The sequence below is a fragment of the Falco punctatus genome (assembly GCF_963210335.1).
Source record: "Falco punctatus genome assembly, chromosome: 10".
NCBI lineage: Eukaryota > Metazoa > Chordata > Aves > Falconiformes > Falconidae > Falco > Falco punctatus.
The window spans coordinates 875,449-898,305 of NC_137590.1; the positions used below are offsets into that span (position 1 = coordinate 875,449).

Sequence of the window (22,857 nt, forward strand, 5' to 3'; positions counted from 1 at the left end):
AACAGAAAGAAGTGCTACAAGTCTGGCACAGAACTACAAAAGGCTCAAGGGGAAAAAACCACCAAGGACACAAAAGAGATCTTGGGACTGACAAATTAAATTCCTTTACTGTTAGAGAAGAATTCTAGGAGTATTAAGTAAAAGATGTGAGTGCCAAGGTCCAAGAAAAAAAACCTAAAGACAACACAGCCAAAGGCACAGTTAAAACATCCCTTGACCTCTTAAATTTTAGAATAGGGAGTACAACAGCATGGCAGTAATAGCTCTTTCCTCTTTCGTATGGAAAGAAATCAATGACAAATAAAGACAGGGTCAAGAAGAGACATCCACAACTTAGAAAGGAAGATGCAAAATAATGCCTCACTTCTGTAGCAGAAAATGTACATGGTGGAAGAGGAAGCTGAAGAGAGAAAGAAAATGTTCATTTGTTCTTAACATGCTCTGTCTCTCTCTCTTTCTCAAAATAAAAAATATCCACCATCACCAATCCTCCCCACCCCCAAAAAAAGAACAATCCGAAAACAAAAAACCCACACCATCTCCGAATAACCTGCTTAAAGGTAACAGAAGAATCGTGAAGAGTACGACTGGCAGACCTAAGGAGCAATTGCATACAGCAATTTCTTTCTGTGGTGGCCCTGTGTCTACCCTTAGGTTATCACTGTGACACTGCAGGACAGAGATAGCTAGTAGAAATGAAGTGACACTGATGCTAAAATTCACCCATATCCACTTTATACTCTATCTATGCCTTTATCCTGTCTTTCAAAGGATCTTTTCAAAACAACATTAGTTCTAGCCATTTTATGTTTCTTCTCTTTTTAAAATAAAAGGTCTCAGTACTTCTTACCTCCTAAACCAGGATGTAAACCTTGTGGACCTTGGTTTTGCTGCTGCATCACCATGAAGTTGGGGGGTACATTCCCCTGTTGCACCATAGGATTACGACTAGGAGAACTAACAGGCTGCTGAAATCCCTGCGGAAGTGTGCTACTCTGGGGAGGCCTTGGTCCCATCTGCTGCTGCGTCTGGTTAACTGTTGGAGATGATGCAGGAGATCCCTGCTGGAAGGAGGAGGGAGAGGAAGCAGGAGACTTGCTGGTCAGGTGGGGTTGTTGTAGTGGTGTAGGAACCCGTGAGGGCCCCCCCTGAAGGCTTTTCATTTGAGGAGCAGTAAACTGGCCAGGATTGCTCATTTGGGGAAAGTTTGAGTGAGCCTGGGAAGCTTGCTGGCTTCCAAAAGGATATGGAGGTGGAGGATGAGTAGGAGTTTGTACTGTTGCTAGAGGTGGTCTTGCTTGAAGTTGCTGCTGCATTTGTCCAGGCAACGGGGCCTTTTTCCAACCCTGGTTTACTGTCAATGTACCCAGCGCTCCCTGGGTTGGAGGAGGCTGAATTGCTCCAGAAGGAAGCTGGTTCCAGCCAGGGGGAACTGGAACTTGTGCTGGTGAAGTAAATGAAGGTCGAATACCCTGCTGTGGCTGCTGATGTGGCTGGGGAGGACGTGTCTGCAACTGCGTCTGCTGCTGTAGCTGCTGAAAGTTGGCTGAGTTCATCTGCCTGTTTACAGGAACTGACTGCATTGAATGGAGCTGGGGAGCTAAAGATCCAGATGGATGATTTTGCTGCTGGATATTTAGCCCAGATAAAAGTGGGTCCATTGCATCTATTAAAATAGCAAAGAAAAGTAAAAAAAAAAAAAAATAAAAAAATAATAACCTCCTGTAGACAAAACCCACCCCAAAACAAGAAAGGGTAAATTGCTTGCTTGCATTTGCTTACCCTGCACAAAAATTCACATTCCTGTATTCCAATTTCTCTGACAGACAGAACAGGCGATGCTCTAAAAGTTTTCAAAATGTTTGAGAATCCTGAGAAGCCAGGTCTTACCAATTTATAACCTCTACAATAAAGCACGACAGCTCCGCAGCGCTTGTTGCTACAGACTAAAGTCTTCTAGACACTTAGACTCACAGAATATCTCAGGTTGGAAGGGATCGATAAGGATCACTGACACAACTCCCTGCTCATTGCAGTACCTAAAACTAAACCATATGACTAAAAGCGTCATCCAGACACTCCTTGAACTCTGTCAGGCTTGGTGCCATGACCACTACCCTGGGGAGCCTGTTCCAGGGACCGACCACCCTCCCAGTGAAGAGAACCTTTTCCTAACGTCCAGTCTGAACTTCCCCTGACACAGCTTCATTCAGTTTCCTTGTGTCCTATCGCTGGTCACCAGAGAGTGGAGAACAGCACCTCCCCTCCTCTGCCCACCTTGAGGAAGGTGCAGACGGTGATGAGAGCACCCCTCAGCCTCGCCTTCTCCAAGCTGAACAAGCCAAGTGACCTCAGCCACTCCTCCTAAGTCTTGCCCTTGAGACCTTTCACCACCTTGCTCACCCTCCTCCGGACACACTCTCGTAGCCCGATGTCGTCCTCCGCTTGCAGTGCCACAGCTGCGCACAGAACCCGCGGTGGGACCGCACCAGTGCAGCACGGGGTGGCCAGCCGCCTCACTGGGGCACCTCGCTGTGCCATGCCCGGCGCACCCCAGGACACAGCTGGCCTTTGGGCTGCGGACGCACGCTGCCCACTCGTGTTCCACTTGCCACCGGCCCAGACCCCCAGAGCTCTTTCCGCAGGGCTGCTCGCCAGCCTCTCATCCCCCTGTTTGTATGTATAATCCACTTGTTGGGGCTATTGTCCCTACCAGTTAAAAAAAGTGGCAGAACACGGAAGTAAGGTAGTATCATAAACTAATATTCCCAGAATATTTAAAACATTTATGAAAAATGCTGTCTGTAAGAATAAACACTGCAGAGGTCCACTGAAGCTGACGAGTACTGCCACCATTTTATGGAGGGACAAATAACTCCCTTTCTTTTTCTGTAGCCCCAAAATGTAAATAACTTGTACTGGCAGAATTGTGAAGAATAAACCCTAAACATTCACACATCCCAGATCCCCAGTCCTCAAACTTCCAGTCTACCTACCCCTCCTGAAAAGCACTTGCGCTCAGTCTGGTGTATTTGCTTCCTACCAGAGACATCTGCCTCATTCAGCCGATCCTTCTCTTACCTTTATCAAAAGGCAAAGTTCAGTCACAACAGTTCTACTGCACAAACATCACTGCTGCTGCTCAATGCATTTGAACAAAATACCAAGCAAGCTGGTGACAGGCATCCAAATTATTTGAAAAGTTTTACCAGATTAATAGAAGCAGGGAGGCGTCACAGAAGGAGTAATTTCCAGAAAGGGCAGAGGAAATACTCCAGGACAGTTCTGGAATGCTCTTATGATTACATGCTCAAGCCTGTGTTCTGAAGAATCAAAATTCAAGAACACTTTCAGGTCAGTATTGTGACTAAATTTTTACCACCTGGCTGTGAGGAAGGCCGAGGTGTTCTTGGCTGCAGCTCAGTACTAGCACCACTTGCCACCATAGAGGAGGGCACACTTCCACTCTGGGACATCATGACAGCTGCAGCATTGCTCATTCTTATTAAACCTTGAGAAATAAAAATAGAAATTAACAAGTCTTGCAGTTTTTACATAGAATTTTTTAACAATAGATCCTTTTTTAACAAGAAAAACATTGTATTTGTTAATAAAACACTTCTTTAGACTTAAAGAGTTCTTTGTCCAAAATAACCTGAGGACACATATCTCTGTCTGAAAGTTTAGATTCCCTGGTATAAAACAAACAAGTTAAGGTCATGCTGAAGCTTTTCCTTTAGCACCAAACCTTTAAAAAGGCATCAGAAGGAAACACTACCAACTCTTGAATTATTTGAGCATGACTTGCCTCCGGAGTTACCAAGTGACAAGACAGTATCAAAGTTGTACATGTACTAAGGTTTTTGCAAAATCTGAAGCTAGAAAGTAACTGAGGTGTTGTAAGAGAAAAATTTCAATGTTTCACTTCCAGAGGCTACTTTTTTATAAAATGGTTTATATTGTTGACCTATTGGTTATATTATTGTTACATTTATACCGTTGACCTGCAGGAAATGAAGCTCATGATCATCACAGGGAAGATCAGAGCAGCCACTTTCAGAGTAAACCTTCCTTTACAAGTTTCACATTCCTTGTTAAGCACAATGATTTAACTACTCTTTAATCAGGTTTCTACAGAGGTGAAATGTTCTTTCCATTCCTTCTCCTCAACAGCCATACAAGCATCTTACAATACCACTGATGAAAAACACTCCCAGGTTTTATTAATTGCTTTAAATTAATTACCAAGACACTAATTAGTTTATTTTGCCTGACGATTCAGCTATTAAAATAAATTACATAGTAGCCTTCTTTTAACTTTTCACAAAAAAATGACTCTTGTAGTTAACGATTTATCATGCATATACATGTTAGAGACTAACAATGACAGTTTCTTGCCCTTCCCATAATTATAATGGATTTAATCTAAAATAGTTTATTATTATACACTGAATAAAGGATTATGCTCATCTTCATTAAAGGTAGCCAAACAAAACTGTGATAACTTGTGTGCAATTCAAAGTGAATTCACTATACTAGACTCATGTACTTTAATAGTTTATAGGTAAAACAAAAAACAACAAAACCCAAACCACCAAAACCAAAACAAATCAATCTGCCCCACCTAAATCACTCCAATGTTTGTGGGACAAAACAGCCAACTATTTAGATTACACAATGTGGGATGTGGTTTGACAGTACAGAAACAAGAACAGACCTTAATTAAAATGGCAATTAAAATTCTGCAAACAATAGTTGCTATAATCAGTGAAATGTTATGATTAGCTTAGTAACAGATTTCAAAGTGTATAAAGCTAAGCAAATAAACACCGGGGAAATTTACCTTGTCCCCCTTGCATGGGAAACCCTGTTTCCATTCGCATGGAGTTGCTCGCTCCCAGGGGCCCGTTGATCCGGACATCTTGGCTTCTGTTTTGAGCTAAAGCTAAATTGATAGCACCTTCCCCTAAAAGTAAGGCACAACTGGCTTGAATTGAATGATACACAGAAAAGCAGAACACAGATGCTTTCAAAAGGACATTTAAAAGGTGTCAAGGAAAGAAGAACAAACTGCACCTATATTGCACGCTTTAGGACAGTTATGCATTGCACTACCCTTATTTTCTGGATTTCAATTTTAACAAAAACAAACACCATGACAAGCATTAAATGCCCTTGGTTTCATCCCGAGAGTGCTCTTGGACAACTGTCAGAATGGGTATTTTAACTGCAAAATCCACTGAAAACTTGTTTTTAAGAAAGCCGCATAAGAAACAATTAGGGGGAAAAAATGAGGGCACACTTTGCTAGCTAACACTGATAATTTTTTCAGGAGATTTCCTAATACTCAGAGGATTTTCAGCTGTTGTATTTATTATTAAACCTATTCTTGAAAGAACAGAGGTCTTAAGCTATATTTCCACAGAAGTCATTCTCCAAATTACAGAATTAGAAGTATTGAAACAAAGTACACAAAATCGCTGGTTGAGTATACTTAAATTTTAGCTTAATGCCTTTGGAAGCAAATTAGGTGTGAAATACCTTCAATTTGAACCGAGAGTATTCCCAGGTCACGGAGCTGTTGGTTATTATTTTGAGCCAGAATTCGCAACCGCTCAGCAGCTTCACGGGGTATATTGAAGGTAACGCGGACACTGTTCCAAGGCTCTATCTTCTGCAGTTTTAACTGGTTGGATTCTTAAAAGAAAAACAGTCAAGAGTCAGTGCAAAGGCAGCTTTCAAACATGTGTGATGAAATAACTTGGTAAAAAAGCACAGCTGAAAAAACTGAAATAATTACTTGGCTTTGAACATTATCAGTGGTTAGTTTCAGGTACAGAAGATCTCTCCAGCACAGGTGTTCAGTGACTGATCCTGCCAAACCACTTCAGGTATTTTCCAAAAATTAGCAATTTTTCTGCTGCTACAGTAATGGTATTATTAAACTCGTCCTCTTTCTACCTATAAACAGTTTTTTCCTGGAAACACGACAGGAGTAGTTTTAAAAAATCTCCTTTTGAGGAGTTTTGAGCAGTCCTATTCTTTTATTAATGTTCCAATATTTTACATATAAAAAAATGCATTATCAGTTTCAGTATTTCTAGGTATTAGTACCAAAGTTTCTCATTTTTCAAACGTGACATCTGTTAAGTCTAAACCAATTTTATTTACTAACTTGACAATCAAGTCGAGTCAATTGAGTGCAGACAATTGAAAAAACAAGCAAGGCAATGAACATTTTAAAACGTAATCTAGAAAACTAGTTTTGCTTAAACATAAAGACCGCCTGCCTGAAGAAGAAAGGTACATTCTTCCTTGTACAGTTTTTTGTATTGTACAGGGGTTTCTTTGTACAGCAACATTGTACAGTTGATTTCAAAAGACCATGGAACAGAAGAGCAGCATGCTGGGAGGGCAACCTGTAGTTATCAGGAAAGGCTTGGTTCACAAACAGCAGAGAGAGGGAGGGGGAGTGTGTACGGGCAATTCCCTGGCTTCTAGACCGCGATTATATGACATCATGCCAAGTCAGATCAGTGCTGCTGTGGTCCCAGTCCCCAAGGCTCTTCTAGTTACGTGTTCCTGTCACTGCACTTCAGGCAACCCACCTGTCTTTATTTGTTTCTATAGCAAACTATACTAATGACAAGAAATTAAGCTGTTAACCTGACCATTCAAGTAATAACAGATGAGGGGCATTTCTGGGGAAACTGGTGGTGAGGAGGAAACATATCGTTGATCCAAGCACAGTGACCCACAGACATCACAACACTGCAGCCCCTACCAAGGGAGAGCTGTCTACAAAAAAAAGGTTTTACTTATAGCTGCTCAGTTACATAGCCTTGCTCGTACAAGCAATCATCATATGACCCTTTGCAAAGATGCTCAGACAGCGGACAGACATCTTTTTCCAGATCTAAAGGTGCTGGTAAAAGATGTCATTGTTCAAAAAGCCTGTTACCATTCACTAGCTACACAGCTGTCCCCAGACCTCGGTGGGCATACAGCAGTATGTGAGAGTACTCCACAGCCCCCATCAGTGAAAAAAAAATAATCATCAGGTAGAGTAGGTCAATGTAGCAGCAAAAGGGCAGTAAGGTCTTGACTTGACACAATTACTCGAGAGTGAAGCTATTCTCAGATGAAGTGCGGTGGTTTGCATTGGATGGTTTTGGTAGCAAAAAACCACCTCCTGTGTGGACAAGCCTGGTTTCACTTTCATATAACACAGCAATGTGTAATGGAGATGAATGAAAGAGGGGAAAAAACCCAAGTAAAACATGGGAACTGAATAAGAATAAATGAACTCACTAATGAAATCAGTTTTAAACAATAAAACAACTGGAGAGACAACTCTATGTCTCTCAGAAGAACAGCTCTCAAATTCACCAAGAATAACCCTAACAAATCTTACTACAAACTAACGACCTTGAAAACTATGTAATCTACTTCTTTGTACAAGCACCCTAGGTACATGAGTATTTTAAGGACAGATGAAAAATGACAAGAAGGTACATTACCCATGTGTAAAAGGCCAGGGACGTTCTCCAATATAATCTCTAGTTTCTGCTCAAAATCTCTGTCACCTATATTTCCTTTAAAAGCTACAAAGATCGTAGAATCCTCAGGAGCAGCCTTCTGCTTCAGTTCATCTTCCTCCAGTCCTGAATCAAAATCCACTTCTAAGTCTTCCATAGCGGAGGAGTACAAGGGGGCATATGTATCCTTTAAGTTTGGTAGATCATCCAAAACCATTGTTTCCAACAATGGTAGCCTGTCAGACGTTAAGATGATGCTTGGAGGGGAAAAAAAAATTATAGTAAGTGTAATAGTAAGTGTGTAAAGATAGTAACAACTATTTCAACAGCACATAAGACCACTAACAGAAAAACCTACCAGGTGACTCAGTGTTAGGGTCTGCGAGACAAACTGTGCGGCTTTGAAAACAGTGGCCATTGCAGTATCCAAGCTGTTCGTCTACTAGAACAAACAGAAGTGGTTTCCTGACAGAACCCTGCTGCACATGACTTGAGAAGGATTCCAGTTGACCTAAATGATAGTCAGGTAGAAAGGAAGGTAGAGGGAAAAAGAAAAGAATAAGAAAATCAATTACATTCGTCTCCATATAGTACAGAGGACAAGCAAACACCCAGTATCAATTCTGCAGTGCCTGACAGCCAGGAAATGCGATACTTTAATTATAGAAACATAGGAAAAAGCCACCAGATTTAGTTTTAGGGACTGCAGATGCAATAGGCTCAGCAGTAGGAAAGCCATAGCATATTTTTACTAGGAGAAATTTAGCATTTGACAAGTATTTTACATCCAGGGAAATCTCAGGCATACTATGCCTTCTTTCTAAAAGTTTATGAAGATTTAGGTGTTTTCAGCTGGTTATGCACATTACAACCTCAAATTTGTCCCTCCTGTGCTAGCCTGCAACTCCCTCCATGCCCCTATTGAGCTTGGATAAGAATGAATTCAGAAAATCAAGCCACACACCTGACGTTCTTTAATTTATAAAATGTCTAGACTTTGCAATAAATTTTACTTGACATTATGATAGTAATCTAAGCTGTTATGTGTACAGAAGTACAACCTATGATCAAAGTTATCCCTACATCTACAGTGAACAATACCGATGTTTAGTTAAAATACACGTTTTTCCACTGCAACACAAGCCATTACAAGGGCTATGGCACTAACTCCTCCAGGCAAGACCTCTCTTCTCACACTCAACACTTTGCAAGTGTTGCTAGCAGATCAAAACCATCTACATCAACAGCCAAAGCTGATGTCAAAACCAAAAACGGTACCCATTCCTGACCACCACTGTCAAAAGCAAATCAATTCAAAGGCCAGGACTGTCAAGACCTCGTAACTCCAAAGCTGTCAGTATTCAGCAGAACCCACCCAAAACATTTCGTTTGGGATGATATACCCTTGAATAGGATACAGATTGGGTTTCTGGCAGTGGTTCAAGTTCCCAACACAAATGAAAACCACAGCTCTTGAGATTAAAGGTGAGCTGCAGATACGGGCCAGAAAACCACCTTTTCTAATAAAAAAAAAAACCCAAACAACAACTATGTTAGACAAGCTTTAGATTCAGCTCTACATTGTTCTCGCACTCACAATAAGTTGCTGAAGGGACAATATTACAAATGAAAAAACAAAGACTTGAAAGTCCAAAATACCCTTAGCTTTTGGTGATGTCTCTATGCACAAACTTACTGTGATTTTACAAAATATTTTTTTTTCTCCTTTGCCACCCTAACACCACACTAGGCACGAGGCTAAATGGCATTAATGAATAATCACCTATATTACATATAGTTACACTCTTCATACTGCAGCACCAGGCCTTCTTTCTCACATATGACGCAAACCTCAGATTAAAAACAAAGCTAATTTTGTCTCACAAGCTCTTCTGCAGTCCTGCAACAGAAAGTAAGTAAAAATATTTCACAGTCATTGATCTATTTCTATAGTGCTTTCATAAATGACTTACTATTACCAGGGAAATTTTAAACATGGGGAACAGAGACACAGATTTTTAAAATTCATTACCAGGAGAACATGGAGACAATTATATCTTCTTTTCTTTCCCCAGACTCCTTGCAGCTCAGCTCTGTACCTAAACTACAGATATAGTTTAAAGGTCCGAGTGTCTGGCAACTCCACTAAGTTAAACTACTCAGTTTCACATAAGCTGCCCAGAAAATTAGAATGAAAATTAATAAGCATCTGTGAAAAGCTGTTTTAATTGATTTTCACACATAATTTATTGAACAGGGAACTTCCTTGCCAGAGCTGGCTTTACACCAGTCAGGAGAGAATTCCTTCTCCTTCTGCATTCCTGCATCACTCATTACACTCACACACTGACTTTGGGAGGAAAGGAGCTGGGAGTCCTACACAAATAACCTTTTTAAAGACCAAGCACAGTCATTCTGTGCACCAAACGTGGCAAGCATCTTGTGAAATATAAGCACTGTATTTTGAAGAAAATTACATAGAAAAATATTTATCTGAAAACCTTGAGTAAGTTTTTCAGGGAGAGAAAAGCTCAGCTCAACATACAGGCTCTTACATGTTGAAAAAGCACAACTATTTGGAGGGGATGGGGGGTTCCATTTGCGGCAAGAAACACGAGTACTTCTGACAATCCCTGACACCAAAGTAGTAAATATTTCTCTGTAAGAACACAAACATTTCTTTTTTTGAATAGAAGCGTTTAAAGCATCCATCTTCTCTGTGGAAGAGCAGAAGACTTCCAGATTGTGTAAACCATGGCGTAAAAGGCTTCATGAAAGTGCTGCAGATTAAATCAGATTCCACCAGCCTCACCTCAACGTGCCAAAATCTGACAGAATTTGCTGAAATTACAGTCCTTCCTGAACACTACTAAAATATAGCTTGCTAAATCCCAAAGGGCCACAGGCCTTGTTTCATGTGACACAGAAAATCATAGGACTGCAGGGAAAGCTCGAGTTAAGAAAAAAAAAAACAACCAAGATTGAGCTTTAAATTTTACTTTCTGGATAAGAACATGTAGCTACAGCTCTCTTTGCATTTTTTGTTCACATTACGTGCCTCAAGGATCTCTGCTACATCCATCTTCCCTCTCAAAAACACAGTTTAGTCTGTTCCTATCTTCAGGTATAATTTATCTCAAATATGACAGGAGAAAGTAATGACTTGCAAAACCTTCCTCTTCAGGCAGAACACAGCACGCCATCCATCTCAAACTAAATGAATCCCAGCTGCATCCCTCATCCTAACAAATTCTGTAATCTCCTGGTTATAGGGTTGACTTCCATAAATCACAAGCCAGCACATGACCATAATTATCACATACCTTTGCTCAACGCTCTTCCACATAAGCACAAAAAGCCTTTAGCATAAGCACACACAGGTGAAACTCTGGTCATTCAACAATTCCTATAAGCTAGATGAACTCCCAGCAGACCACAGAGTATCTCTGATGAGTAAGAACCATACCTGAACTGATCTGCATAACCACAGCACATTTCATAAACTTGAGCATTCGTGTTCAAGTGACAGCACAAAAAGGACTCTGAATATCATTTTCCATTCAAAGAACATGCATGGCTTCCTTCCTGCCCCTGCACTCTGTTGTTTTAGAGTTTCCAATTTAATACTTCCCATTAGACAACTGTCTCTGGAAACTCAGAGCAAGTCCAGTGCTACCATGTGGCAACCACCTACCGTCAACCTGGCCTGGGACAGGCTGCAGCAGCATAAAGTGTTATGCCTGCTTATTATAAAGGTGGTCTTACTCAACATAGTCTAATTATTAAAAAGATGTCACTGAAGTAAGAGTTGGGGATAAACAGCCAGGTAATAGACTGAACGCACCTGCAGCAGGTATGGGGGTAGGGGGCGGCAGCCTGACCAGAGGGTCCGAGCTAGGCACAGGGCACACCCTGGGCTGCTGGAGGCTGGAGCTCCTGGGCACACTTAGCACACGGATAATACAGCTGATAGACTACAATGTACAAGACAGACTCTCCAGCAGAAGAATTCATGTGGGATACAGCTATGCCGCAGCCTAGATCTGGGTCGCACCGCACCCCACAGAAGGCAGTTTGTCATGCCATGTGTCCCCCCACCAACAGCCCTGTTAGTAAAAGGAGCCTGCATGACAAACCCAGTGCCACGTGACTGGGCAGTGCTTCGAAAATCCCATCCACTCCCTGGGAGAGATGGGATTAGAACAAACCTGAAACAGCCAGTAATCACTAACTGGGAAGCAGCTGAACACTGGAAAGCCAGCAGGGTCTGGAGTGCCAGCACCACCAAACGGGAGTGCGGGTGGTCTCCAGAGTCTGAAAAAAATCAAAGAAAGGGGAGAAAAAACCTGGTATGTTGGTATTCTCATCCTAAGACCTGGTCAATTGATCCAAACTTCAAGTTATGTCCATTTGTTTCTTAAACAGAACTTGAAAGCTCTTGTGTTGCTTTCTTCTAACCACTGCACCACACAAAGCAAATAAATCAGAACAAGGCTTTATCTAATAACTTGTCTGAGGTTTTCTGCCACACAGTCTATTGATTTACAAGCTGTTTGTACATTTCAACCAACTCAGAATAAACACTTTCACAGCTGATGTCACACCAGAACATGCACCCTCTCAAAACAAACATGTAGGGAGCCCGATTAAATAAAAAGTACTAAAATCCTGCTCTACACCTGAAAAAGTACTCTTCCAAATAACACAAAGGACTGGAAAGGGTGACAGCAGAAAGAAGGATGGACTGATGTCCTTCACTAGCAGATGGCAGAAGGCAGAACTGAGCAGGGTCCTCATTCTCACACTGACCATTATTTAAAGCTGCAACAGGGAAGAGGAAGAAAAGTCAGTCCAGAAATGAGACTGCAGTCAAGTCTGTTATAATAAAAAAAGAATACCTAAAACTAAAGTGAAATATGTAGTAAAATTTGCTCTTACATAACTTAGCTAGGGGTAGTTCCAGTAATTTGGAACATCAGACTTTGACATGAAAGAGGGATAACACCACAAAAGCGTCTCAACTGTCCTCTTCGGAAGGAAGGTCTGACAACAGCTACAAACCTGATGGCAAATGTCGCAGCCCTCTACAGCAGGCTGAAAAGTCAGCTCCAGGGACCACCCAGCCCTCCAAATACACTTAAAGATTACGAGCAAGGACCTGTCAGCGGGACAGTTAGCAGGAGAATATATAAGAACGAGAGATACTTAGATGCATCATATGCTTATTTTACCTACCAAACCAAATTCCACGACTTCAGTATTTTGCAGCATGCAACAGGCCTTCAGGTAATTCCAGACTGGCAAACATGGTTAAACAGCAACTCCCAAAAATGTAATCCTGAAAGAAAACCATCGCATTTCATCGTACAATGATGCAAAAAAAACAAAAAATACTGAATGTAACAGTGAATACTTTGATTTTTAACATGCAGTTTTGCACCAAATCCAACTCTCTCCTTCGTAATGTAAAAAGCATGTGTTACTATATTAAAAAATTAACAGCAAAACCCAAGGATCTGGAAAAATCAACCTTTTATTTTAGGCAAAAAACTGAATACTCCCTTTGGCTGGAAATAACATTTTATTCTTCTAAATAGGGCAAGTTTTATCAAGAATAATATATTTAAGTCTTAAGATAAACTCTTCTAGATTAAATTCACCTTCAGAAGACAAATTGGCACAACTAGGATACGCTTCAGCTTATCCTAAGGAGGCGCCTAAAGTGGCTCAGGTTAAGCTCATTGCAGGAACACGCTATGATCCCACAACCACCTCAGACAGACATTTTTATTGCAGATGGCCAACAAAGCAAGGTGAATCCAATCCCAAAACCTAGTCCTGTTCATAGTCTCATCAAGCTGCACTCAAACCTCTCAGGGTAATGAAAAAGCAGCAGTAAAGCTAATGGCTTCAGCAAAAACAAAACACTGCCCCTCAAATCAAGATGATTTATATTAACAACCCAGTGCTGTTTTTCAAGCAGATTTTCTGCTTACATACCAGCCTGCTCATCAGTGGGGAAGGGGACTACCCAAAAGCAAACTGGGGAAGCAGAAGAGGGAAGACGACTCAGAAAGACAAAGCAGAAATTTGCTATCTTCTATCTAGATGACAAGGTAAAATCGCTTTTAAAAGCCCTAGTACTGTGCCATAGCCTTTGCACTTCTGCCAGTCCAGCAATTCCAAGGGAAGGAAACAGTGTTCACATTAAAACAGACTATGCATGCTTTGTAGCTCTTCCAGTCAACCTCTGGCATCTTCTTATATTTCTAAACAAGCACTGTAATTCAAGAAGCAGTACAGTACCAAGTGGAACACCTGAATGTCTAAATCATAAGCAGTAACTTTGCTCTTTCCATCCCTTTGTAGACTTGCCTAAATACCGCGACCCGACACCAAGTTGACAAGCAAAACCAAAATCTAAAATATGAAATTTTACTATCGTTTATTAAGTGTAAGCCAAATATAAAAAAGCTTTCCAGGTTCTATAGCAGATACTGCATCAATTCTATTTTTTCCATGCTTTTTATAAAATTATGTTCCACAGGCTACTTTAGATGGCCTACAACTGAGTCATGTAAGAAACTGGCTGGTTATCTCCAAAGCTAAGCATTCACATGAAAGGACAGTCCTTACTTGCCCAGTAAAAGCCGTTTTTAAGGTGCCCTCAAAGCTTACCAAAGTCAGCTTCCAGTCAAACCATCCATGCCTTAGCATGACAAGGTAAGAGCTGACATCTGGCTGAAGGGTGCTGGGCCAGAGGGAAAATCATCTGAACTCCTTAGTACAAGGAACAGAGGGGCTTTCTGTTCCTCCAGTTCTCCCTTCTGAGGGAAAGGGTGGCCCTCCCTCACCACAGGCAGGGGTATGAGACGGTCTGTGGGCACCCAGCTGCTCCAGAGAAGAGAGGACTGAAAGATGGGCTGTCCTAGCAAGCTCCAGTAAGAAACTGAGCATGGCCAGCCCAGGCTATGGGAAGAAGAACAATTAACTGCTGTGGTCTTCATTCCCATTGTACGGGAGACAATTCCAATTTGGTTAAGGAAAATAACCAACTGACATTCGTTCATTAACTTCAGCTTTCACTGCAATAAGCTACCTGACAGGGACCTTTGAAACACCCAGGGACTGAACACAGACCTTAGCAGCCACCAAAGAATCTGCAAGAACAGCCCTGGGAAGCATTCCATCTACAGAAAAGGGTCTTCAGAGCCTGTGCTTTCCCAAACATCAAGAAAACAAAACAAGTCTAGAGGAAGGCAGGCTTCATTCACTCCTGCTGATAGAGAGCTACGTGCCCCTCCTCATACTGCTCTGCTGCGCTCCTACAGCCCTCAAGCATAAAACACCTAAACCCAAATGCTTCCGACAAGGAGAAAATTACAGCTTGTTGTAACGCATATGACCTTTCACAGTGTACTTTGATGTATTTTGACAGCAGATTTAGTGGAACATTGGTTTGTTAGTTTCATAAAGTTTGTTGAAACCCCACAACTCATGCCAAGCTGCAATGGACATGTCTAACTGAGCTATTAATTTTTATTTCAACAGAATTTGACCGATGAGATCATTGGGGTTGCTTTAAAAAGCAACATAACTCCAGAATGAATTTCAACTACAGCTAAGTTAGCCATGTAGAAATTCCCACTTTCGGCAGCTGAGATTCCAACACAAGAAGGCTGCCAGTCCTCTTCCTAAGCCACAAGTTAACTCAATCACCAGTTTTCTTGGAAGCCACAGTCTACACAGCGTAATATTTGATCAATCAATTCCCATAGCTGAATTATTAATTTCATGTTAAGGATACTTCCATTTGAGAGACATACACTATAGCCTGTAACAGATAAATACTAGACGGAGATTTGCAGTACATAACTTTTCACAGAGATCCATCAACACAATCAGCAAACAAATAAAATGAGATACTATTTAAAATCAGATGTATCTTGACAAGAAAGTGTATTTTATCTTGCCTTCCACAGGCTACGAGAAAACTCCTCAAGTAGCAATCTATTCACTGTTTGTGTTGTGACAAGCTTTTTCTTTGAAGTTGAATGTAACCACTACCAAACCTTTCTGGGCTGACGTGCCCCACAGGTAGTCCTTTGTCACCAAACTCTCACTGAGCTTCACAAACATCAATGTAACCAGCCCAGGTGTTCTAGTGATTACAAGCCCGGTACTAAGGTTTGACTGAAAACTGCACCTCTTGTTTATTGCAATATTCTTCCTTCTTACATGTAATAAAAGTCTAGGAAATTTCACTACAATTTTTAAAATTCTGAAATGTTATAAAGTGTGGAGAAAAGATTTAAACAAACAGCTTAAAAGTAATTCCTCTGATATGAGGCACTCAGTAATGAAGAGACTGTTTTCCCTGACCCCAAAACCAAGAAAAAAAAATCTTAATATAACAGAAGTAGGTACAGCTTTTGTTGTTAAAGTCCAGATTGTTCTGAGAGTTTCCTGACTCTATAAAAACTTGCAGCTTAACTTTGTGCTGCTCTGGGCTTTTGGAAGAATCACATTTCAAAAGCATTACTAATTACTGTCACTTACTGCTGTTGTGAACCACGTAATCACTGGCCGACTTTGCACCTTGCGGTAAAACTAGGATGCAACAGAACTAAACAGCAATGTGTTCTTGCAGGGATGGGAAAAGTTCCCCAAAAAGCCCTTGCAAAGGAACACTTTCCCATGCTGCAACCCGAAGATGAGGTGCTCTTTCTTGTCCAGTATTACTCTTAACTGAGCCTCACTAAAAAAACTGGCAATGTTTTTGCCTTGCGAGGTTCAGCTCCTACAGCCACAGTCCCAAGACCGCAACTGCTAACTCCTCAGCTTCTCCGCGAAAAAGACCCCCTCAGAACTGCTAATATGAGCCTTGCATCTCATCTCTCACGTGCTCTCCACTCGCTGCCGTGAAAAACAACATTACTACAGACACCAAAACTTCCAATTTACCAGGAAGCAAGGCAGAAATAATGCCTCACATTTTCCTTGTGCCATCCAGCAAGGAGGGAGGCTTGTGAAAGCATGCCTGCGCACATGTATGCGGAACACAGAGGCTTACTTCAATCTCTGCAAGCACTGCCCAGAAACCACGACGAGAAACACCATCTCCTACCAGCTGCACAGTCTTGGTAGATCATTTGATTTTTAAAAAAATCAAAACTGTAAAATTAAAATGACGTGCACAGGACTTGGGAGAATTTAATAGCATGCATCTTTTGGTGCGAATAACTAGATCGTTCCCTTTCATGCAACAAACCTAACGCACAGGCTCCCATATGCAACTCCGTACAACCAGCTCCCTGTCCCAAATCACCGGTTTACACGAAGACAAACGAATTTAGACAAGGCCTCATGCATCTCCTATACTTTTCAATTTTCATACAAATCTGATCCAAACCCCTGTGCAGGGCTGTTTCAAGACTACTCACTCAAGCTGGAGAAGTAGGCCGCTGTCCTCTCAGTTCCAGAAATATGATGGCTCTCAGAGCTATGGAGTCCCCTGCACACCCCCTCCTTCACCCCAGCTCCCAGACTGGCTACACCGTGACGTGCACTGGTCACCTTTCTTTTTTCCCAAATACATAAAGAAGTTATTTACTGTGACACAACCTCAAGGCTGCAACATATACCTGACAGAACTCACTTCTTGTTTCTGTTTTTAATCACAACAATAGCAATTTTTGATGTGCTATTCAGAGTGCAGGAGGATGGTGTTAATAACACCCTTATGGCAGAGGACACACTGGATGGAAAATGACCCCCAATGCCCAATGGTCTAAAGAAAAATCCCAGTCTCCTGGACCTCTGGAAAACTTCCACTACTATCTTTCTGTGTAATGTAAAGCTTAGATGAACGTTCAACTCCAGCAGCATCACTGAAAAGATGATTTCTTCCTTCCTTCCAATTAGCCAGGGCACTAGGCAATCCAAGCTTCGTACACCATCTTGAGCCAAACCTTGAGCTACCACCACATACAAACTAAGGTACATGCTGACTACATGGCAGAAATTCTCAGTTATCTGCAAAGGGCAGTTCCTGCTGAAGAACGTCACTGATCCGCTCAGAAGGGGACAGCAGAGCTCGTAACAGCATCAAGAGAAAACACAAAATACCCAGGGCTTCAGTAAAGCAAAGGTGGATCGGTCATCCGGCTAACAGATGGAGAACACCTCACCTGGAGTCTGACAATGCATCTTCCCTGCCTCTGCTCCATGTCAGCTAGGATTAGCTCTCCTTCCACTTCTGCCCCTTAACTCTTCCCAACCCTACGCATTCTCTCCCATTACTTCTTCTCTAGTCCAGCGTTAAGGAACAAGTTTACACTTGAACACAGGTCCTGCAGTACACAGGTTTAAGTCTTGCTGTTCGATGGTCTACACACCAACAGGCGTTCTGCTCGCTCTATTTTCTCCACGCCACAGCATCTGTACTTCTCAATAGAGACCACATGATTTTGAAACAGACACCACCATCATGCCTTCTCTTCAGAGGTACACTAATGACCTAAAAAATTTCACTATTCCCAATGCAATCAAACTGTTACTGCCACGTTAACTGTTCAATATGCTCAGCAGCAAACCCTTTGCCACTGCAAATCTATGACATTTAGTATGTCTGTGTAACTCAGTTGTAGCTCCATCCAAGAGCAATCAATATGGTATTAGAAAATAAAAGTATACTACAAATCTGTTCAGCAGTTATGTTTGAAATATCTAATATCTACTACAAAGGCACGTCATCTTTGACAGTACCATACTTAAAACAAAACAGTGGCATTATGATTGTGCAGCAGAATTTACTTCTACACCCTCATATTTTCAAGTATTTAAGCCAGTGAAAAATGAAAACACTAACACTTAGTTTAGAGATGCATGGGGCAGGGCTGGATTTCTCAGGTTTCCCCACACAGTCGGTTTTGATTTTAAGGAAGCACCTATTTTTTTTTCACGGAACATTATTGCATCAATTGGAAGCCTGTTGCAAAAACTCCTCCCTCCAAGTCCTATAGAAAGAACAGGCTTTCCAGAGAGAATGACTGGAGAGTGCTGCTGGGAGTTTCTCCAGCCAAAATCCAAAGCCTAACAGAACACCTTCCTGTAGGTTTAAAATACTAAGAAATGTCATTTCCCAACAGAAGATCAGGTCTGTGTGCAGCTCCCCCTGTGCTGATTTCAATTTTTTCTCATAGGAGAGTCAGAATACAGTATTACTAGGAAAATTTTTCTGATACAGCCAGTTAGCTTTCAAAGGAAGCCGTACAGCTCAGCAAATATTTGAAGAGCGTAGCAAACACCTTGATGTCTTGCTGCAGGTAGCGCATTTAGCCCAGAGGCTCACAGGCCTGGCCATTTTGGATATGGGCCTCAAGACCTTTGTTTCTCTCTCCATGAGATGCACAGAAAAGCTAGAAACACCTGCTATAACTGGAAAAGAGCTGCTGAACCCAAAAGTCATGGTTATGACACTGGCCAACCCTTTGCAAGACCACCATCTGCTCTCTGTGGCCACTTTCACATGTGGGAAATTCTGAAAGATGCTTTAGCTAAAGAACCAGCCAGAAAGGCTACAATGCGCAGTAACTACAAATACCAACAAAAGGCACCGTTTGTCCTCTAGTAAAACTGGCACGAGAGAGCTTTTACCCGGCTCAGCCTGGGGAAGGCGTGGAGCCGCGTGCCGGGGGTCGGGGCAGACAAAGCCCACGGAGCTGCAGCACGCTGCCCTCGGGGGCCGGCGGGCACGGGACCCCCGGCCTGCTGCGACGGCCGAAAGGGGGTGAGATTCAGAGAAAAGCAGGAACCAGACCCAGGGACGGCGCTGAAGCCTTTCCCCGGCCGCGTTCCAGAGTTGCCGAGACAGTCAGACAAAAGCTCGGGCTCGAAGAAACGTCAACGCGTCCCAGCTGCCACCCCACGGAGCCGCCACCGCCCGCACGGGGCAAGGGCCGAGGCTCCGGGCGCGGGGGCGACGTCCCGGGGCCGCGGGGCTCCCGCGACTGTGGCGCCCGGCCGGGAGGCGCTGCCCCGGGCACGGCGTGGCACCGCTGGGCCGCCCCCCCATCCCGCTCCCGGGCCGCCCGCCGGCTGCCACAGGGCGCGGCGGAAGGGCGAGACACGAGCGCCCACAGAGGACCGGGGCCGGCCCGGCGGGGCAGCGCGGCACGGGCAGCCCCGGCCCGGCGAGGCGGCGCGGCAGGCCGCGGCCGAGCGGGCTCAGCCCAGGCCGGGGCGCCAGGCCGCGGCCCCCCGCACCCGGCTGACAGGCGCCCGCCCAGAGCCCTCCGGCGCCCCGCGGCCTGGGCACCCCGCGCCGGGCCCGCGCACCGCTCCGCGCCCCGCCAGCCCCGGCTGCCCCCTCCCGCCGCGCCGGCCGCCCGGCCCGCGGGCCCGGCCTGCCCGCCGCCCGCCTGACACCGCGGGGAGCCGCTTCCGCCGCGCGCTGCTCGCTCCCCGCCGGGAGGCCCCGCCGCGGGCCCGCCCCGCCCTCACCTGCCGCCACCGCCGCCGCCACGAGCGCGCGCGGGAGGGCGGGGGCCGCCGGGGCGCACGGGGCCCGCGGGGGCGGGGGCGGACGGGCGCGGGCCGGGGGGGGGGTCGCCCGGGACACCGAGCGCAGGCCAGCGCCGCGCCGCCGCCACCGCCTCCCTCCGCCGTCGCGGCACGTGACCCGGCCCGCCCCGCGCGCGCCTGCGTCCGAGCGCGCGGGCCCGAGCGGGAGCTGCGCCCCCACGCGTGGCGCCGGGGCGCGGGGCGGCCTCGCGGAGCGGGGACCCCCGCCGGGGCGCCCGCACCCCCCGGAGCGGGGGAGGGGCGCCGAGCCCGCAGCCCTGCGCGGTAGCCTTCCACGCGGCAGCGTAGGCCCGGCCCCCCCCGGCGCCGCCGCGGAGCCTTCCCCGCCGGCGGCGGGAGGGGCCGTGCCCGGCCCGCGGGCAGCGCGGCTGCCTGGGCGGCTCGGGGGAGGGGGGCGCGGCGGGGTCCCCAGCAGCTGGGACATGCTCCCGCCGGCCCCCGGCCCGCCCCACGCGGGGGCTGCCGGCCGCGTCCCCCCGCCCCCCGGGGCCGCGGCGCTGGCTGTCACCGGAGCCCGGTTACCGGCCCCGCGCCCCTCTCCGGCTCTCTCCAAAGCCCCGTTCTCGCGCGGCCGATGTACGGGAGGGAGGTGGCTCTCGCAGACCGGGGCAGTAGCGGATCCGCCGCGGGAGCAGCGCGGGGGTGGCACGCAGGGTACGGGGGGGCGGGCGGGGGCCACGGCGTCGGGTCCCGCGGGCTCCAGGCCGGTGGCACAAGGAGCTCCCGGGGGGTGGCACAGGCCCGCACACCACGCCAGCCCTCGCACCACCACCCCCCGGCATTGGCTTTAGGCAGATCACTGCATTTTAAATGACAAGAGGAATATGGGGGGTTTATTTTGCAAAAGCTTTTAAATACAGCAATCTCATCTGCTATAGCTCACAACACAGAAAAAAATCCCTTTTTTTTAAAGTTGGCTTATAAATGCATTCCATTAAAAAAACCCAAAACAACGAACACCATGGTTAGTGTATGACTTATCTTAATAATTAAATGCCGTTGTGCGTGGAAAGCTGCGAACAGATGGCACTGGCCGCAGCGTCGAGGCTCCCCGCCAGCAGACCAGCACCCAGTTCTTCACCAACGTGTTGCTCCATTTGTGCCTTTTCTGTTTGTGCCTCCTCCAGTCCCTGGGGCAGGGACCCCACCGCCAGCACCTCTGCGGTGCACTGCAGCCAGGTGAAAAGCCCCTGCCCAGGCCCCTGGTGACTGAGGTGCCCATCAGCCCCGGGGTGACGAGGGGGAGCACTGCACTGGTGCCCATCAGGGAGCTGGCTGGCAGCAGCGTGGATGTGCCCCGCCATTGCCTCCCACTGTGGCTTGAGGCAGGCTGGGGACGCACAGCTGAGGGGAGAACCCCTACAACACCCAAGAACCACCTTTCCTCCCCACTTGCCATCATGTATTCTGCTACTTCAGCAGACACTTCTTAAACCCAGCTGCATTTAATTTCTCTCTTCTGCAGCCTGACCTTCCCCAAAAAGCTGCGCCAGGACAATGTGCACCTGCTGGAGGCCCCTTGGGCAGCGCTTTTCAGTGCATGACTGCTCCTAATCCCCAAGCTCCTCTGCCCTCCCCACGCAGGGGTTTCATTCTTAGACAGTGCCCTGCCCTCCTGAACACCAGCTCTGCCTGTCAGTGCTCTCCTTTCCTTGGGAACGTGCAGATGTCCGACACTGAAGTGTGGAAGATCTTTCCAAAACTGCTGTGATGGGAATACCCGAGTGCTACAGGAGCCCTTCCCGCTTCACCTGACTTTTTGCAAAACCTTATAAATTCTTCAGTGGTTTTGCTGTGTTCGTGAAAGAGCTGCAGGTTTCATCTCAGTGCTTACCAAGGCCTGGCTCCTCTTCCTCTCCACGTCCATGTATGGGATCAGTCCATGGAAGCCTCCCAAGCTGTGCAGCAGGTGGGGGAGGCTCCGAGATGTCCTGGCCCGAGGGACCCAGCAGCCACCCAGATGGCCATGCCCAGCTGGCACCGAGCGGGTGCTCTCAGACGTGCCTGAGTCGAGAAGCCCCTGAGAGAGACACCGGCAGAGCTGCAGCAGAGCTGCAGGGCACCCACCATCATCCCTGGAGACCAGACCTGAGCCTGCTGCCCCGGCTGCTCTGCCCTCGCCTGCCTCAGGCAGCCCCCAGCCCCCTACAGCACCGAGCGGGGCACGCTGGCCAAGCGGTTCGCTGGCGTGTAGGAATGCCCAGCGTGCCCAGGGCTGCTCTTCGGCTAGTCTCACACTGTGCCCACGGGCAGCAGGACCCCCAGCCCTTCCCTAACCACCCCAGCACCCCCAGCAGCACCTGCCCCTGCCCAGAGCGGGGGAGGCGAGGCAGGTGCCAGCCCCTCTCAGCACCTGGGCACTGAGCAGGACAGCAATGGCAACAGAATGGCACAGCTGAGGGGCCAGGGCACCTTTGTCCCCCAGCTGCAGGACAGTGGCACCTCCTGCCCTGTCCCCCCTCCAGGCTTTTCCACACAGCCATCAGTGCCATCAGCACACAGGTGAACAGCAGTACCTATCGCTAGGGAAGTGCTGCCCATGTCTGGGTGCATGAATGCCAACAAGCCTTTGTGAGAAATATGATTAACCGAGCTATAGCTTACTGGCTGTCTCCACTGTAAAAAACAGTGGACATCAATGGGGAGCAATGCAAACATGGGCAAAGACAAGCCGATTGCCCTACAGATCACAATAGTCGCATGTGGAAAAGGCATCTTTTTTTCCCCCTCCCTT

The 22,857-nt window shown here is 46.0% G+C and overlaps 1 protein-coding gene across 6 annotated transcripts in view; it reads right to left on the reverse strand.

Moving 5' to 3' along the window:
• The window catches only part of NCOA6 (nuclear receptor coactivator 6), a 46,617-nt gene extending 25,259 nt beyond the window's left edge, over nucleotides 1-21,358 (reverse strand). For 4 of the 6 annotated variants that reach the window (XR_013930858.1, XM_080405341.1, XM_080405338.1 and 1 more), the window contains exons 1-8: nucleotides 20,043-21,358; nucleotides 12,774-12,876; nucleotides 7,897-8,049; nucleotides 7,521-7,795; nucleotides 5,542-5,697; nucleotides 4,844-4,966; nucleotides 3,383-3,511; nucleotides 851-1,666 (exon numbers count right to left, since the gene is read on the reverse strand). Coding sequence is in view for 5 of the 6 variants with exons in the window: in XM_080405341.1 (XP_080261467.1) it covers nucleotides 851-1,666; nucleotides 3,383-3,511; nucleotides 4,844-4,966; nucleotides 5,542-5,697; nucleotides 7,521-7,755 (1,459 nt within the window). In the remaining variant the exon portion in view is untranslated. Of the gene's footprint in view, nucleotides 1-850; nucleotides 1,667-3,382; nucleotides 3,512-4,843; nucleotides 4,967-5,541; nucleotides 5,698-7,520; nucleotides 7,796-7,896; nucleotides 8,050-12,773; nucleotides 12,877-16,981; nucleotides 20,000-20,042 lie in introns of those variants that run through there. The other 2 variants (XM_080405339.1, XM_080405342.1) reach the window with 2 other exon arrangements.
• Between the last annotated feature and the right edge of the window lie 1,499 nt (nucleotides 21,359-22,857).